At 41.1% G+C, this 19,015-nt stretch overlaps 1 protein-coding gene across 1 annotated transcript in view; it reads left to right on the top strand.

Moving 5' to 3' along the window:
• The first annotated feature begins 659 nt into the window (after positions 1–659).
• BANK1 (B cell scaffold protein with ankyrin repeats 1) overlaps positions 660–19,015 on the top strand; it is a 165,129-nt gene continuing 146,773 nt past the window's right edge. The window contains exons 1-2 of the mRNA XM_033159569.1: positions 660–715; positions 17,201–17,599. Coding sequence (XP_033015460.1) covers positions 700–715; positions 17,201–17,599 — 415 coding nt within the window. The 5' untranslated portion in view covers positions 660–699. The remainder of the gene's footprint in view (positions 716–17,200; positions 17,600–19,015) is intronic.

The raw sequence follows: 19,015 nt of genomic DNA, 5'->3' as shown, positions 1-19,015 counted from the left end.
AACCTTGTGCCCTGTAGATGTTTTGGTCTACTGCTTCCATCATCCCTGAGCCCTGGCCATGCTGACTGGGGCTGGTGGAAGTTGTTGCTGGCATCTGACTGTCTGTCTCAAAGAGACAATGGAATGCGACTCCAGGGGTGTAGTCAAAACTGCTGTGTTAACAGCACCAAAGTGACCTCCTCAGGGTGCAAGCCTGCGTGTGTGGAGGTCCTGGGCTGCCCAGACAACAAGACCCCCCTCTCGGTCTCATTGAAGTGTTCCAAAGGAAAGCCGAGCAATACGTTGGGCACCAACTTGGCTGTAGGATTTGCTGGAAAGAGGCGTACAACGTGCCATCCAACTGCCAGCAATGATGATTATCACAAATATACACATTTGTACATCCTTGATATGGGCTTTGGGAGGAAGCCCAACAAACCAACAGTGTGTGAAGCTCTCTGGAGAGTGGTTTCACTTCTGCAGTGAAGCAAACTTCCCCTTGAGGAGCCAAGCCGGGGGCAGACTGTGAGGAAGTGAAGCGCCGGTGAAAGGAGCTGCATCAGTTCAGCTTCTATACCCTGTACTTAGTGAAACAGTGGAGAAATCTCATAGCAAGCCTTTCCAGACATCTTCTTTGGCAGAGCTGCTCTGGGTCTCCTTCTGCCTCCACTTGTTCTTCAAAGAGGGAGGGCTAAGGTCTCACCCACCACGGGGACAACGATGGCTGCCAATTCAGGTGGGTGCTGCTGCTAGTGCAATATAAGCCTATGCATTGAGATGGAGGGGGAGCAATGTTTACTAGAAAGTACATCCCATTGAATTCAGTGGTACTTGCTTCCAATAAAATCTTTTTCAGATTTTCTTCTTCTTCATGGTTTCTAGGAATAGATATATTTATCAATTTCCATTCTCTCCATTTCTCATTTTCCCAATCTCAGATTCAGTTATCTACATTTATGCAGCGATTTGTGAATTATGCTTAAAACTATCCTCATGAAAATTCACCAGCATTTTCATGTGAATTTTCATGTGAATTTATATGTGTCTATTTGAAAGCAATTTCACCTGATATAAAGAATTTTGAAATGTTAGTTTTACTAATGTATGCATTTATATGCACACTTTAAACTAGTTTTATGCATTTTTGTACACATTATGTGGCTGGAGAACAGCAGTGCAGATTTCAAAGCATGGCAGTGTTTGGTTGGCATCTTGTTTCAGAAAGTGTGAATTAAGTTCCCCTTTAAATCTGAACTTAATCAAATTTCTCTTCCATCCCTAAGTACCTGAACCTTGCTCCATGGTGGGGTGGGGCGCAGGGAGAGGATGCTCCTCTGGACTTTCCAGTAAGGAAAATAGTGATGAAGATAAAGGTATTAGATTAATGCTGTTTGGAGGTGTAATTTGGCCTCATTAGAGTTACCAGCTGCCCCTTCTGTATATGCCCAACCTAGAAATACAAGAGATGTCAAGGTGGGGTTAGGGAATAAATCACTGACCCTCCATCCATCACTCCAATCTCATACTGATCCTCCAAAGAAAATGCACTGGTGACAATGACATTAAAGACAGAAGTTGGAAGAGAAAGGACAAAAAAGGGTCAGCTGGGATGCCAAGAGATAATAACCTCTGCCAGATATTTTCCAATAGTCCTTTTCTGGTTTGCACATATTCTTGGCAGTTTAACCATATGTATTTAAAAAATGTATTCTTAAGAGAAACACACACACACACACACACACACACACACATATTAAAACACACTTTTTAAAAGGTATTTTGAGTTGTTTTTTCAAAATGGCAGATTATTGTGGATATGGAAGGAATGGAAAGATGGGTGGGAATTTTGAAAATGTCACAAGTAGGAAACAAATTCACCCAGTACCAGTCAATTCAGAGTACTTGAAGAAATACAAATATTTCCCACTTTCTTGACACTGAGTGCAATAATGACTAGAAGTGAATTGGACAGAGATGACTAAGGTGCTGGTGTTAAGCTGGTGATTTGGCCAATTTTCTGGCTCCTCAGACACTTAGTGAATAGTTCTGACAGGATCTATTTTGCTTATTTAGTGCTCTCTGTGCACCACAGAGCAGTCTTCACAAACTGGTCTCCTCTAGATATTTTTGACTACAACTACCATCAGCCCTATGGGCCGCGGGTGGCGCTGTGGGTTAAACCACAGAGCCTCGGGCTTGCCAATCAGAAGGTTGGCGGTTTGAATCCCCGCGATGGGGTGAGCTCCCGTTGCTCAGTCCCTGCTCCTGCCAACCTAGCAGTTCGAAAGCATGTCAAAGTGCAAGTAGATAAATAGGTACCACTCCAGCGGGAAGGTAAACGGTGTTTCCGTGCGCTGCTCTGGTTCGCCAGAAGCAGCTTAGTCATGCTGGCCACATGACCCGGTAGCTGTATACCAGCTCCCTTGGCCAATAAAGTGAGATGAGCGCCGCAACCCCAGAGTCGTCCGTGACTGGACCTAATGGTCAGGGGTCCCTTTACCTTTACCATCAGCCCTAGCCAGCATAGCTGTGCTGGCTGGGGCAGGTGGGAGTTGTTGTCCAAAACTTCTAGAGAGCACCAAGTTTTTGCTGAAGGCTTCCATAGAGGTTGTGGCAACAGCTAAATAGATCTTCCTTTCCCAGGGTTTTTGAAAAACCTAAGGCCAAAGAGACCTCACACCTGCATAAGACTCTGCTAGATTGTTAGCAGTAAGTCATCTCTTTCCCTTCTTAGCTCTGGAGGTGAAATGCACAGCAATGAGCTTGCCACACTTGTTAACTCAGAATTTCAATTGAGGTGCATCTGGCACCTTCAATTATGCAGTTTTTGGCAAATGCTGAAGGTGTCTTGGACACCTGAAATATATATTGATGGGACACACTCAACTTTTGTGATTGTTGTTTGCTTTGAACTTTTTGTGTTGCATTTTAAATGGTTGACATTCACTCTGGGTGGGTAAGACAGGTTGTTAATAATAATAATAATAATAATAATAATAATAATAATAATAATGTCACCCATGTATCCATTTTGACTGTACAACAATCAACATTTCAAGGCCGTCTTGCGTGCAAGCACCCCAAAGTACAATGATCACAGTGCTCCACATTTTCAAAACCACAATTCAGGACATAATAATTTGCATTCTTACTAAATGTGAATACTTTCAGTTTCAAAAATGTTCATGTGATGTACCTTTTCAGTGACACTGTAGCCACAAGGGAACTGCTTTCCCATAAGCAGCTCTTCTGCTGTACAAGTGTGATATTTTAAAAACTGAGTCATGTGGCGGAGGCCAATTATTTGGATATTCTCCATAGAAAAAGAATCTCCATCGTTCTGTAATTAGCAATTCTGTTCAATATCCGGTAGCCTGTAGGTTCAGCCCAGACAGTCAATAAGATCCAGATTCCAGTTGTCAATTGGGCTCCTGGAGAGATGACAGAGGATTAGGCTCCAAGGCAGAGGCCTGCCTAGGGGCATAGAAAGGGGGGTGCGGGGGTGCGGTGCACCCTGGGTGTTACAAAATGGCCGGCGGCACTCACTGCAGGGCCTGTAGTGTGCACGAGCCATGCGCCTCAGCACCCACAGGCTCCACGCAGTCTACCGGCTGCCTCCCCCCAGCTGTAGGGCGGCTGAGGCCCTGTGGTGCGCCCCATCCCTAAGGGCACCTGTCCCTCCCTAAGGGTGCCCATAGGGATGGCACGGGGTATGCACAGCCCATAGGGAAGGCATAGGCCGTGCCATCCCTATGGGCGCCGCACCCTGCCCCATGGGTGCCCCGCCCCTGGGCATGCCACCCCAGGTCCCCGAAAGGCTTCCTCCACATCACTGGGCCTGCCACTTTTTGAAAGAGGTGGAGCCTGAGAGTGGGCTCTCAATGTCAAGGCATCAAAGACTTTAGTCTGGTCTGAAGCATTACCAGAGCAAGTTGCTCACTGGCAGGTCTCCTTGCTCTTCTGTGCCCGGTGGACTCTTCTTCAGGAACTGAAGATGCTAGGATCACATTTTAAGGGCTCTCGAATGAAGCTCAAGGGCAACTTTTTGAAATGTGAACATGACACTTGCCCTATGCTTTTTGACTGCCCCTCGAGCACCCCCTTTAAATTGGAGGTATACCGGTACATTCATTGGCTTTTAGTTGGAGTTATTTACTGATCATGCTTCAGACATTTAACTTTAACACCCCCTCCATAAGCCTCAGAATAATAGGACAGGCTACATTGTCCTTGGCTTTGTGCCAGGCCATTGTCCCAAGAATTTGGCTCTTTGGCTCCTTTATCAACAGGGATCCTTGAAAGTTATCTGGAGTGAAATCATCAGAACTGACCTTTCAGCAAAAGAGTTATAACAGAAGGCTTTTAAAAGAGAATACTTTCATTAAGTAGGCAGTCTCTAAGGACAAATGGCTATAATGTTTCCTTAAACTAAATTAATGTAACTTGCATTAATGAATAACAGTGTGACTTTAACCTAAAGTGAGTATTATTGCACATTTATAGCACAGAAGAATGAATTATTTGTCCCCGGGCTGAGTCTGTCCAGTCCTGCCACCAGACTTCAAATAGGCAATCATCACATGAATGCAAAACACAGTTGCCTTTCTCACTTCTAAGGCTGAGACAATGTCTCTAAAAAAACTGTGTGGAAAAGGCCCCGTTGCCTATGATTTGGATGGGCACACTTGTTTCTGTTCATAGCTTTTGAGGATTTTTGAGCGCTTCAAAAACCTAGGAAACCCTGTCCATTAATCACAGACAATATATTCAGATAAGTTCTCAATACCTTCAAGAAATGCATGCAAGGGCTCGTGGGACTGCACAAGCTAAGCCTCTCTCTACTCCCCCCCCCCCCGGTGCTGTGGTCATCCTCTTCTTGCCACACATTTGCCACATGTGAGGAGGGACTCTGTGTAGGGGTGTTCCAATGTGTGCTTGTATAATTCTTGCACATACAAAGTCTAAGATCTGCCCTGATGTATCGAAACATGCATAGAGCTCCTTCTGATGCATGCTAAATGTGACACTGGCAGGGCCCATGTAGTCCCATGATCCCCTCATATCTTTGGGGAAGCATCTGAAACCCCCTACATGACAATGATGTCCCCATGACATCCTTTTCCGTTTCCATAAAAACGATGGCCTCTCTCTAGACTGGAACAAATTTCATTCAGTATTTTTTGCTACATGTTGCAATTATGAGAACATGTCAGATTTAAGAAAATTCTTATCAGTAGCACCTTAGAGACCAACTGTGTTTGTTCTTGGTATGAGCTTTCTTGTGCATGCACACAAAAGCTCATACCAAGAACAAACACAGTTGTTCTCTAAGGTGCTACTGATAAGAATTTTCTATTTTGTTTCGACTATGGCAGACCAACACGGCTACCCACCTGTAATCAGATTTAAGATTCCCTGTACAGATAGGTTTCCTAAGCATAAGTAACACACAGTTCCATACGCCTGCATATTTATTTTATGCAGGTGTAAATAATCACAAAGACAATGGCAAGGCTTAGGATGGATGAAAATGTTGATTTCGTTTTCTCTCAGCTCCTTATTTTTTCAATCTTATATTATTTAGTCCTCCACATTCCCACATCAGTTCGCAATCTATTTATTTATTTACAAAGTCTTCATGAAAATTTGTCAATATTTTTGCATGAGTTTCTCCTACCACATGCATTTTACTATTTCTCCTACTATACACAATAAACCTTTTTATGAGGTCATTTCCCCTACTATAATGCAGTTTTGTATGTTATTTTCACTAATATATGCGTTATTATAGCATATTATAGTATATCTGTTTTGGTACATGAAATCTGAAGAAGTTCTAGTATATCTTACTTGGCTAGAGAACTGCATTGCAGAATTTGGATGTGTGAATTTTGAAAGACAGCTGTGTTTCAGAAAATGTGGATTTTATAAATTCACCTTTAGCTGTGAAGTGAATCAGATCCTCACCACCATCCCTAGCTGAGGGCATCTGGTTTGGAAACACTAGTGGTTCAGCCACAGGGCTATTTTGCACTTGGCTCTGTTGTACATGGACCCCAGGGGTCTAGTAAATAAGCAAAGGAGATCCTGAGAGCCTGAAGTCTGTCCATGCCTGGAGTATAGGATTGTAGCCTAACAGTGCAATCCTATACATGGATTGCTAACTCCTAGTTCATTCAATTGTCTCTGTAATTTTGGTACAACTGAATGTGCTCTGTAAATAAATCCAAAGCATACATAATGACTCATCTTTTATGACATCCATCTTCAGTTCACATGAGAGGCAATGACAGAATACTTCACTAATGGTTATGCCACACTTGAGTTACTGCTTCTCACCACCTTCATGAAGATAAATGTCATAATCGCAACAGCCAGACATCAGGCTTACCTTGTTTTGTATTGTTTTTCAACCTAGAAACATAGTCACAATTTTAAAAAGTCGGTAATTAAAATTCAGGTGCTTAACAGCATCTTGGAACAGAAGTCCAGAGTGTTTAGCATGCCCTGAATTATAGGGATAAGAAATCACTCAGGGGGCTAACTTTTGGAATGCTACATAAACAGAGAACCGTGACCCTCCAGACATTGTTGGACTACAATTCCCATCATCCCTATCCACTAATGAGGCTGATGGGAGTTGTATTAAAAAAAATGTCTAGAGGGCTATGGCTGCTCAGTCTCATTCTCTGTGTAAAGCCTCTCCCATTCATGTAGCTGCATAGGTCCATTGTTGCTCACATTCTGGTCTGGGTACAGCTAGAAACCTTGGCCCATCCTCATTGGGTACTTGCATAACACAGAAGGAACATTAGACCTCTAGCAAGATGTGTCACTTACCCAGTGGGCTATACTTTCCCCGCAATCTGGCCCATTGTATGGAAGGGAGCAAGCACACACTATTCCTTCCTTTTCACCCAGTGCACCAACCCTGCCTTTGCATTTCCAAACATGGAAATGGAGTGTCCAAATGCCACCTGCACTTTGCCAAAACAGAGATGAAACTCTCATGGCTGATTTCCAAGCAGCCAATTTTCTCCTATGTGATTCCTATGTGAATCCTAGGCGATTCAGACATTCCATTCCCACAGGTACACCTGGGGATGGTGGCAGCAGACATGGCCTGTTGGATGGGCTATGGACACCTTCTCCACTCCACCAAGTAGACCAGAAATGAGATGTATTCTCCGTTCTGGCTCTATGTTAGAATGAAACATACGCCATTTACACACTTACTTTGACCAGGTTCCAAGAATTACGCAGGCACTGGAAACAGCTACAGGAACTAAAACTCAGCTGTATGAACCCAGCCATTTCTATGTAGTACTGGAGATCAGATGCACACTCCTGTGTCTGCAAAAACTGCCCTAGTTGTCTGAATGGAAGTCACTTACTTAAAACTGTACCTGTTCAAAGTTCTGAAGAGGACTCCTTTCAGATTTACCATTTGAAGTCTGCAGTGTTTACTGTGTCATGCAAGGTGCAAGTGATTTTTCTTTTTAAAAGTTGTGAATTAGAAAATAAAATAATAACACAATAAAACAAAATGAAATTATGCTCTCTTGGGAGATTAATAAACCCAGTTTCAAAATGGTCATGCCGTTCATAACAGAAAGAATATGGAAATTGTATGAGAAATTCTTACTTTACTTCAAACACTGCTCATTTTATCTTGGGACTTCTGTGTTCTGTGTCATTCTAACCTCAAAAGGAAGGTCAATTCCTGCGTGTTGCTGGGGGAGGGGAGAGACAGAGATGTCACCATCCTCCAATTTTCTGTGTTACTGGAAGTAGGAAACACAATGCATGCTTTTAAAATAGGCCTATTAGAGATATATCGTTTGAGACGCCAGAGGATGGAAATGCCCCAACATCTTTAGCTCTCTGATCACAGACTGACTTGAAATCTTTTATCAGTGCTTATTAAGAGTCACAATTTACTGCTTTGATTTTTTTGTGGCTTACCTGTCTGGGTGAAATGAATAGATATGTTCATTATATGGCTGAGTTCCAGAGAATGACCTCATTAATGCACACAAAAAAAACAACATTAGTTATCAAATAGCATTCTAAAATTGACCTCTTCATAAAAAAATCATTTAAATTAAAAGTTTAGTATTCTGAGTTACAATTAAACTACTATATACGTCCGAGAGGTAAAATTTCCAGAGCTCTCGGGGAAGAGGGATTGATTGTTAAACCACTCAGAGAACTGTAGCTCTGTGAGAATAGGAGTTTCTTAAGAATGCTCATTGTGAAATATTTTGATTATGTTTACTCATTGTAATTTCCTAGAACCTAAGCCGGATGTCAGAAAAGATCTGATACAAGACAAGATTTAGAATTCATAATCATAAATGCAAATATTCTCCTTAAAATTCGCAAGCTATAACGTTGTGCTTCCAATAATTGTACAATTATCCGCTTTCTATGTGCTTCATCTTGGAAAATTCAGTGGTTTCACTGCATGAATAGCTGACTCTAGTCCCACATATGTCAGACCCTCTAAGTGTGGTTATTTTCCAGGGATGTCCCTGATTTAGAGAAGCCATTCCAATTTCTGATTTGATCCTGGAATGTCATGCTTTTCCTTAGGGTGTCCCTGTTTTCATTGGGGAAATGTTGGATGGTATGCAATTACCGCCCCCTCCCCAGGCCGTATGATGGCAATCCTATATAGGGAAGTTTTGAAAAACGTTTAATGTTTTATTATGTGGCTGGGGAAACCCAACCAGACCAGCTGTGTATAAGTAATAAAATAATAAATTAAGAATGGCATGAGAGGTATAAATAGTAAAATTATCATTATGGAAAAGTACATCCCTATTTTCATTGGAGAAACGTTGGAGGGTATGATATGTAAAGAGGATTTTAATTAACCAACTGCTACGGTGTTTGCCAAGGAGCAACTCTTGGTCTGTTAAACTCTTAATGATTTGTTGTCGTGACGGGAATGGGTTGGGATAGTCAGATTTAATCCCTAAGTTGTTCACAATTTCATCTCTAAAACCAGGCTAATCGTTTGCCCCCCTAAGTCATAATTATGTAATAAAAAAAGAAGCTAGCTGTTTAAAATTAAGACACAACCAATAAAAGAAACCAAAAAAGTCTCAAAGAAAACGGGGCTTCCAATGCTATCTCTAAGTGTCAGAGTTTCAATTGTTCTCTTGTACCTGGTTTCAGAAAATTTGTCTTGGTTTCAAGCTTTCATGACAGAAAAATAAAAGTCGTGTCAGTGGTTCAGTTGGTGGAAACGATAATTATAACAAATGTTTGTTTGTTTGCTGATTTACTCAAACTGAGGTTCTGGCCCACTGTCTCTAAAAAAAAAAAAAAAAAATCCAGTTAAATTCCATACTTGCTTTCTGCATTTGTAGCTCTGTAATCTTACTGCTGAAGGCTTTCAACCAGTTCTGTTCACAGATCAAGATTAACCAATTTTAGAAAGACTGAATCTAATTTTTACTAGAATTCATCAGCTGCAACTCGAAATGACTGAAGTGGGGACAATATATTTTCTGTGGAAGCATTCGAGGCAGCTGCTATATATGTTAGCTTTGAAATAATATTATTTTCTGTTAAGAGTACATTCAGTAGAGTTTGGATATGTTTATGCATTCAGACTAACTATAGTATAAATCAACCATCCAATCTTTTCCATCTACTTCACCCTCGAGACAATAAATTCCCGGAAGCATTATACAACACGGTTGTATGCGTGTTGTATAATGTGCCACACCAGTGAGTTTCTGTACTGGGGCTACTCATGCTTTGCATTTACCGTACATTTTAAATTTACAAGATGTGGCTGAAGTCCCTTCAAAAGTATTTACAAATGTGGAACAACATAGATAAATTATAACCCAGGAACACTGCTCAAATGCATCACTGGGCAATGACAAGAATTTATATTGGTAGAGGTGGTTTTCAGTCAAGATGAGAAAATGACAAAAGTAAGCCAGGAAGGATACAAAATCATAAACAAAGATACTTTCTTACCTGGAAAAAAATTGTGACTGGTGGCAAGTTCACCATTAGCATTTCCCAGTAACCTTCATGATTCAAGCAGAAGCCAGAAAACAAGTACAACCCAACAAAGATAAACCAGAAGAGTACCTAAATAAGTACCGGTATAGTGTTTCCTGTTAAAACGATTAAAATCAATCAGAAGATGAGCATTACCTGGAACAGGTCTAGGAACTAAAGTTTGCAACAACAGCCTGTGCTAACTTCAGTTTGCATCACTGTGGCCAGAAGGAATAAACCTCTTAGTGTCTTACAGTCCAGAATTTACTATCTAGAAGTTACCAGTTTCTCTTCCCTTTCTTTCCACTGACTGTATATATCTCAATGACTGAGCCACTCTGCTTCCATTCCATTCCATCTGCACTGATATCTTAGGCAAGTTGTTTTTCATACAGCCAAAAATCTATCTACTATAACTACATTCCAGTAGACAATTGTACTGATGAACCACACTTAACAAGACACAAAAAAAATGTAATACTGGTCTGAAATAACACCACTTGTGTTAGTTTTGTTTTTCCCTGAACTGCATATACAGAAAGGGCACTACAGTGGTAGTAGCAATGGTGGCTGGTGCCCATTGGGACTATAGAGGTGGAATGCAGGGAAACCAGCAGCAGGTGAAGTCAGAGCCAATGACAGGCAGAACCAGCTAATTCAAATTTTGTCCCCATCTTCCCTGCTTAGTCCTGCAAGAGGAAACTCTAAGAGACTAAGGAAGAAGAGGAAATTGACAGCCAATGCCAACCCTTGGACAGCTTGTAAGAAAGAAGGCAGATAGTTGGAGGCTGTCTGGGGGCAGGCTGAGGTTGGTGTTCTGTGACTCGTTTGCCCTAATAGATGAGTCTCCACTGGGTAGTAATGATACACGTGTGGTTATATCATTTGTATTTGTGCTTTGCTATGTTCATTTAAAGCATCCAAACTGTGCAGGAAAACTCAGGAACCAAGATGACCAAAACTTCAATAAAGAATGGGGGGAATTTATAATTTACTTGGAGACCACTGTAAGCAGATGAAAACATTAGCAGGATTGTAATAACACTTGTAATGTAGAAAATATCCTTGACAAAATGGAGAGAGATAAAATTTAGATGATGAAATAATATGCAGTTGAAAAGGTTCATAATAGGACCCAGGGAGGGGAAGGTGGGAAGTCAAGGTATTCAGAGAAATCTCTAAATATGGCTGTGTATTTTGTATTGTAACTCTACACTTGTAAAATCAAATCATGGAGAAATGGCTAAACTTCTTTTTATGTGCACTGCAGTCCTGGTGAAAATAATGTCTACGCTTCATATTAATACTAATAAAAGATAATGACAAATACATATTTAAAACAGCACGTCATTTGACTTTTACTTTGCAGAGCTGCACCAAGACATTTTCCTGTCCAAGGTGCAGGACAGGAGGATGCCTCCCCAATTCCATGTACAAAAACTGACCAGACTAGCAGCTTCAAAACTAGTATTGGTATCTCCACTGCACCTGAAATCAGCACGTTATCTTAGCGGGGCACAGAGCGGCTTGTCCATTCTGTGCTCCCAGAATCTGTCAGCTCAGGCAGTCACCTCACTCTGCCTAATGATAGGGCCAAATTTCTGAGAGTAACAAGCTCTGAGGTGAGAACTGTGTCCAGGTGGACACAGATTGGCCTTGGGGTCAGCCGACTAGATGGTCTGGCAGGTTGCTACTGCCTAAATATATATGTTGGAAACATGTTGTATTCAGAGTACTGTCTATAAAGTTCATGGGGAAGCAGTGTGCAAATGGTGGAAGCTACTAGAAACTCTGGTTCAAGATGCACACACACCCCAGCACCATCCACCTATTGAAATTCACACAAACTTGTTTTGTCCCAGATTTAAAGCCAGGCCTTCAGCACTGACAATGTGGAACCAAGTCCTAAATTGACTTCAATTCTATTTCCTAATCCACAAAGTCAAAACCTGCTCGTTGAAAATACACACAGGAAGCATGCCAGGCAGAAAATCCCAAGGACACAATGCACATGAATTATTACACTTTGTAGAGTATATCAGAGTGCACTTAGGAGTCCTTGCGAGCTGTTCCCTTCCACACAGTATTAATGACTGTTGGCTGCATAGCCTGTTCTTTAGCTATTTGGTGGGTAATAGGGTTCCCTCTCCATACCACAATTGATCAGTGTTAAAGTCACTTTGAAATCACCACATTTGTTTTCTAGATCCTTGAAAATGGAGAAGGGATGATAGTGCTACCATTTGTGAGATAATTTAACAAGCAGCATATCTTATGAGAAGGGACAACTATTGGAGGTCAATGGGTTACACAAGAAGGGAGAGAGGTGGTCCCAAAACTAGTGACTATATGAATATAATATGGATTCCACTGTGTGCCAATTGATAGAACTTTCTGTCTGTATTGCTCTGTCTGTGATGCGCCATTGACACAGAGAAGCTATCACTTGATGTTGCAATATACAAGTGATGGTTGTGCAGAAATGATAATCGAGTGAGCATGCAAGCGTGAATTAGACTTGAGACTTCGGTGAATGGGTACCACAAGGATCTCAAACCTTCTCCTGAATCTTTCATTGTCTCGCCCTCAGTTGATATAAGAAAATGGGTTGCAGAAAAAGTCTTCTTAATACCACTTACCATGGAATTTACCATTTCCATGGCTGCCATAAACTGGCTTGATGCCCAGGACTGTACCTGGGACCTTCTGCATGCAAAGCTGATGTTCTACCACTAAAGGATAGCACTTTCCCCAGATATGGAACAGCTCAGTTGGTAGAGCATAATCTCAGTGTTGTAGGTCTGAGCTGCACGTTGGGCAAAAGATTCTTGCATTGCAGGGGGTTGGACTAGCTGAACCTCAGGGTCTCTTCCAACAAGTCTATGATTCTATGATATGGAAAGCAACCACTGGATGCTTGGAAGTGAATGTGTCCATCTGCAACTTTTTCAACCAGACTAACAGGAAAAGGCAATATTAATCGAGTTACTTTTCTTTTCTATTCATCTTGCATATTAAGAAGTATTCTGTCTGGCTGAGAACCAGGAACTGCTCACTATTTGGGAGGAGAAGAAGCAACCTTACTTCTCAACACTATTTTTCATCCAAAAAGTAAACACATGTATGCTTCTAGCATCTCTAGGCTGGTGGACTGTTAGATGGCAAATTCATAAAGCAAAACCAAAATCAATTTAGGGTATGGGTAGAATAACCCAAAGCACTTTAGCAGTGCTCTTGGATAATGGGAAATGATGCGGGTGGGGGGTCTAAGTTGTATGGCTTCAAAGAAATGTGCCACTAATGGAAAGGAAGATGATTAAAGGCTGCTTATAAAACTTCAGAGTGCTCTTAGTAATCAAGCAAGGTGCTGGCTGGAGTACACTGCTTTCTGGAGCCAAGACTGCTGTGTTCTTATGTTGGGAAATTCTTTCTTTAATCTTATAAAGACATTGGTGATTGAGTTTATAGACTTTTTAATGCACGGGAGAAATGTCTATAGCATCATGGTAGAGCATAGGGATGGGTGAGTCTGTGGATTTTGGTTTATCTCAGTTTTTCATTCCTCCAATCTTAAGAAAAGTTTTCCACATTTCCACATCAGTTTGCAAAACGTTTGTTGTCTTTACAGAGCGAGCCCTCATCAAAATTCATGTGCATATTTTTGTACGCAACTTTGCCCAACGTACACATTTTTGCAAAGTAATTGCTTCCATTGTGATGCATTCTGTATATTATATTTGGTGATATATGCACATTATTGCATATTTGTGTGTGTGTGTGTGTGTGCGCGCGCAGGTTTTTTTTTTGTACATATTACTTGGCTGGAGAACAGCATTGCAAAATTTGGAGAAGGGCCAGTTTGGGCGGACCGCTGTGTTTCAGTTTGCGTATTGTTTTGGAAAGCGCAAATGAGATAGGTTTGTTTTTAAATGCAACCTACATTGAATTTGTGTCCCATACCTAGCTGCCGGCCTGCTCCCACCCCCTCCTATATCCCCTGCATATATCACAAAATCAATATTTCTTTCTGAGCAATGGTTAGATGCCACATTTGGTGGTTCTGTTATATTACGCCTTTATGGGTGGCCGCGCACCAGTAACCTAGAGAATGCTTTACCTTGTCAGAAAGCTCCTATTATGCTCTGGATGACAGCACACAATTGCCTCTTGTCCCTCATTGCAGGACTAATAATACATTTTTATTCCACAGGGCTTCCAAGTACAAAACAGGTGAAGCATAGCTTGATTTTGTTAAAGTGTGATAGGTTCTATTAAGTTTTAAGAGGGCAACATTCTCCTTAACTTACATTTTATATATGAAATGCAGGAGTTGCCTGTTACTGCAGCAGCAGCAGCAGCAGCAGCAGCAGCAGCAGCATGTAGAGGTCAGTGCTGAAACTATGACGGGAGAGTTAGGGGGACCATTACTGAAATCCATTGTCTACCCTTCCCCATTTTTTAGCCAAATAATGGCCCTCTTTAGCCTTCAAAAACTGTAGTTAATGGGCCATCACAAAAGTTTGGGGGTGATCCTCTTTTGCCTTTCTCCTGTAATTCAAACACTGGTAGATGATCCTTTGTTCATCTGGAATCTTTAGGTAGGTCTGGCAAAACTCCTGTCTGAAATCCTGGAGAGCCAATGCCCATCTAACTGAGTTAGATGGGCCAATTGTCTGATTGGTTTAAGACAGCTTCCTATATTTCTGTGTTCAGTGGGGCTTAAGTCAGTATTCCCCAATCTTGTGCCCTCTTGTGGACCACAACTCCCATCTGCCTCAGCCAGCATGGCCAATGGTCAGGGTTGATGAGATTGGCAGTCCTAAAGATCTGGAGGGCATGAGGTTTTGAAAAGGTGGTGTGTGGGATTTCAGACATGCTTACCTAGGAGTAAGCCCCGTTAAACTCAATAGGACTTACCTCTGAGTAGACATGCCTAGGCTAGTGCATATTCCTATGTGCAATAATGTGTAAATGTGTCCTATTATATTATAGTTGCAGTTAATAATGTGGCATGAATCTGAACTAGCTATATGACAATTCTAGTAGAATTCTACCACCAGTAACCAAGTAAAATGGCACTATTGTAGTTGAGAGCAGGATGCATTTCATGCCCTCTTTTTAAATAATAATAAAAAACCTTTACAAAACATGGCTTTGGGCTGCTTTTCTTCGCTGTCTCCAGCTGTGGTACAGTGTGACAATCGCTGTGGGAGCACAGTCCTATTATGCTTCCTGCAGAAATAAGCCTGGAGCAATTGAACTACCTATATTCATTGTTGTGTCACATTGTGCCATGCAACACATTGTTAATGATCAATAGACCCAGTGCAGCTAATAGGATCTTATTCTCTACAGTAGCCATGTCACAGGTAAGATTATGCTTCACATGTCACTTCATTTTACCTCCACACAATGCAGCCAAGCTCCCAAAAATAAATAAACATGAAGCCTGTCTGCTTTAATTTAACGTGAGATTATTTTTAAAAAAACATGTTTATATGCAGACCTATAAAAAAGGAGCACAAGACAACCCAGGGAAAGTACAGCCCAGAGAAGGAACTCAGGGTTAACTCTTGTCTGTATTGTTCATTTTCAGTTTATTGTGAAAAATCTCATGGCCTTGCGTCAAGGAGGAGTTCCAGCTGCAGCTGTCCTGCTTCAGAATCTTGTCAGGCTAGAACAGGGATAGGAGGGGAAAGATCAATTCAGGTCACATTTAAAGGTGAATCTACCTAACTTGTACTTCTTCAAACAATAAAAATTGAAGCACAGGCATCTTTTTGAAATTCACACTTGTACATATTTTACAGTGTGGTTCCCCCAGCCATGTAATGTGTACAAAATGCATACAATACATGTGGGTATCATTGTAAGGAAGCGTGTGTATATTTGGAGAAATTTTCACAGGAACACTGATGAATTTTCACGAGGGCTTTAAAAAATAATTGCAAACCGGTGTGGAACTGTGGAGACCTAAAGTTATTATTATTTAATGAGAAACTCACTTCCTGCCTGCTAGCAAAGAGGATCCTGGGAAAAGCTTCAGAAAAGCTAATGCATGAGCTTCAGCAATCACCTCCCGTTTAATATTCTGAGAAGCCCAGAGCCTGAACATTCACCTGTACTGAAGAGGTTGAGGCTCTTCAGATGCCTCGCACACTGGCCAGTTTGGCATCCCCCCCTCCCAAAAGGAGAATGCATCAGCAAAAAAGTGAACGGAGATTTATATGAAATTTGTGTGTGCTAGATGCAAATTAAGAAATAATAATTTAACCAGAAATAAAATATGTCTCACCATAGTGGGGCTGGGGAGGCCCAGCCAGATGGGTGGGATATAAGTAATAATTTATTATTATTATTATTATTATTATTATTATTATTATTATTATTATTATTATTATTACCAGGTGATCTGTATGCCTGCTCATTCTGTTATTTAGTTGTTAGCTGTTGATGGGCAGCTTGAAGACTCCTGGCTCTTATGGTTCTTTACCTTTAAACTGGACATGGTTTGAGCATCCCTTCAACTAGAGGACTGTTAGCCTCTCAAACAAAATACAGCCATCTCTCACTGTGCATGACCCATACAGCTCTGTCTTTCAACAGAAGAGAATAACTGGTAGGGTCAAGAGGAATGGTTAGGGGCGGCAGCTGCTGCTGCACTCATGGTCAACTCATTCTGGCTAATAATACATCTGCCCTGATATATATATATATATATATATATATATATATATATATATATATATATATATATATATATATATATATATATATAATCTATCTATCTATCTATCTGCTGGATTTTGCCCAAGGAGAAATTCAGTGTAAATTTGGAGGTCCTTGCTCAGGTGAAAGAAAGCTTAGCAAGAGACTTTGGAAGGCTACCAGCATAGCTCAGTAACATTCGACTGCCAGTTTGGTTAGCTGTTGTACATGGACTGGAAGCTGCCATTTTGTCCTTCACCATAGGCAGCAAAATCCCCTGGGCTCAGTATGGTATTTTCTAAAGATCACCAATGTCAATGGATATATCAGGTCTGATCCAAACATGGAAATTTTTCATGCAAGTTTCATGCTAATTTCTTCATGAATGGAATGCGTTTGGGCTTGTGTGAACCAATCTTTAATCGCATCTGAAAGTATTAGCCACTGATATAAAGTGACTGTAAATCTATTTCTTTTTCTTCTTCAGAAAATGCACAGGGCAGTCTTGTTATTATCTATGAAGAAGATGCAGAGGAATGGGCACTGTATTTAAAAACAATTTTCAAGCATGTCTTATCAGACAGAATCTTGCTTTACAACATGGGATCTCCATCCATTCACCACCTGGAATTGCCATCCCTGGGCTCTTACAGATGTAAACTGCTAATACTTTCAAGTGGACTTGTTAACTGTCTGAACAAAAAGAAAAGATGTTTTCTGGACAAGATCCTTCAGCCTCCTGAAAGGGTGGTTGTTTTGCTTTGTGGGATTGAAAGTTCAGACACTATCTATCAAATCTTGAATTTAGACCCACACAATCAGTTGATTACCACTAATCATGATCCAGAAGTCTACCTTGCAGTGATTACTGGCATTATTCAACAAGGTAACATCTTCCTTCCTTCCTTCCTTCCTCCCTCCCTTCTTTATTTTCAGGGACTGGGACATAGCAGATAGGTGTGCTTCCACATTTTTTTGAGAGAGTTTAAAAATACTCTGAAGCTCAGCAGTTGGCTCAATAAATAGTTTAAGCCTAATGATGATTTATTTGTCATATGGTTTTGTCCCAATAAGCAGGAATGGTTTTTATATTCTCTCCATCTGAAAAGCAACTTTGATGTGATTTGCATATATTACAGTAACATGGAAGGTTGGGGGGGGGGGAGAAGTGAACTGAAAGAACCTTTTATTGGAATTTTGTAAAAAAAAAAATGAATTGCATGTATTGCACACACTCTTTTCTTGCATTTTTTTTGTAATGCAAACAATGAAGAATTTCTAATTAGGTGTCACCAACCTTTGAAAGTCACATTTGGATTTTTGAGTGATGGGGATTTCTGGTCACTTTTCTCCTCACTCACTCAGATCACCCATCCTTGCCCAAGAGAGTAAACATGCAGACAGATGTGTCACTTTGCTTTTCAAAGAGAGCTCTGTAAAACTTACCGGTATATCCGGTAGAATTCATCTGAAAGAGGAAGTGGGAAAGAAGGTCACTCATCTCACTTCCTCTTTCAACTCTATGCATTTTCAAAGGAGGAAAAGGTAACAGAACTCATTATGACTAAGGGGACAGTGAGTGGGGAGCCCAGAGGCTTTGTAGGCACCAGGTGAAGACCTGAAGTGCACTATTGCACTCTCTAGAACTTCCTTGTGATTAGTGGGCATGGGGCGGCTAACAAGGGTGTGGACAGTCTGAGCTTCTCACATGTGTGGAAGTTAGGGGTGTGTTGTCAGCAATGTGTCCCAGCTCCCAGTGATCATGTGCTGCTTTCTTTGATTCAGTCATGAAAGGGGCTTAGGAATAAACAGTGATGGAAGTAGCAAGGTGCTCCATAATCTGAGAAGTCCCTTTCTCTTGTCTCACCCCAGCCATGCCTCAACACTTGGTGGGACTCATAAAAAGGCCACTCCTCCTGATGTTAGGGAGAAGGCAAGATAGAATGGGAAGTCATCCCTAAGATATTCTAATGACCTAAGCCATTTAGGGCTTTTAAAAGAATATCATTAGCAGTGTGAATTGTGCTTAGAAGCAAATGGGCAAACATACAAATTGGTCCCAGGGAAGTGAGTCCACCAAGATCTTTGCAGTTGAATTCTGGACCACATGAAAAGTTCTGGAAACTCTTCTAAGGTAGCCCCGTGGTTGTCATGAGTTCTTACATAATGACTCAATTTGGCCATAATTGTGCATTCAAATATTTTATTTACCCCTTTTTCTATTGCAGATGAGACCTAATAACTTAGGAACATAGGGATTTGCCTTATACCAAGTCAGGTCATTTAGCTCAGTACTGTCAAC

Source organism: Lacerta agilis, chromosome 9 (assembly GCF_009819535.1).
Source record: "Lacerta agilis isolate rLacAgi1 chromosome 9, rLacAgi1.pri, whole genome shotgun sequence".
NCBI lineage: Eukaryota > Metazoa > Chordata > Lepidosauria > Squamata > Lacertidae > Lacerta > Lacerta agilis.
The sequence above is the reverse complement of the archived record's forward strand: the minus strand, read 5'-3'. Positions and strand labels throughout refer to the sequence as shown.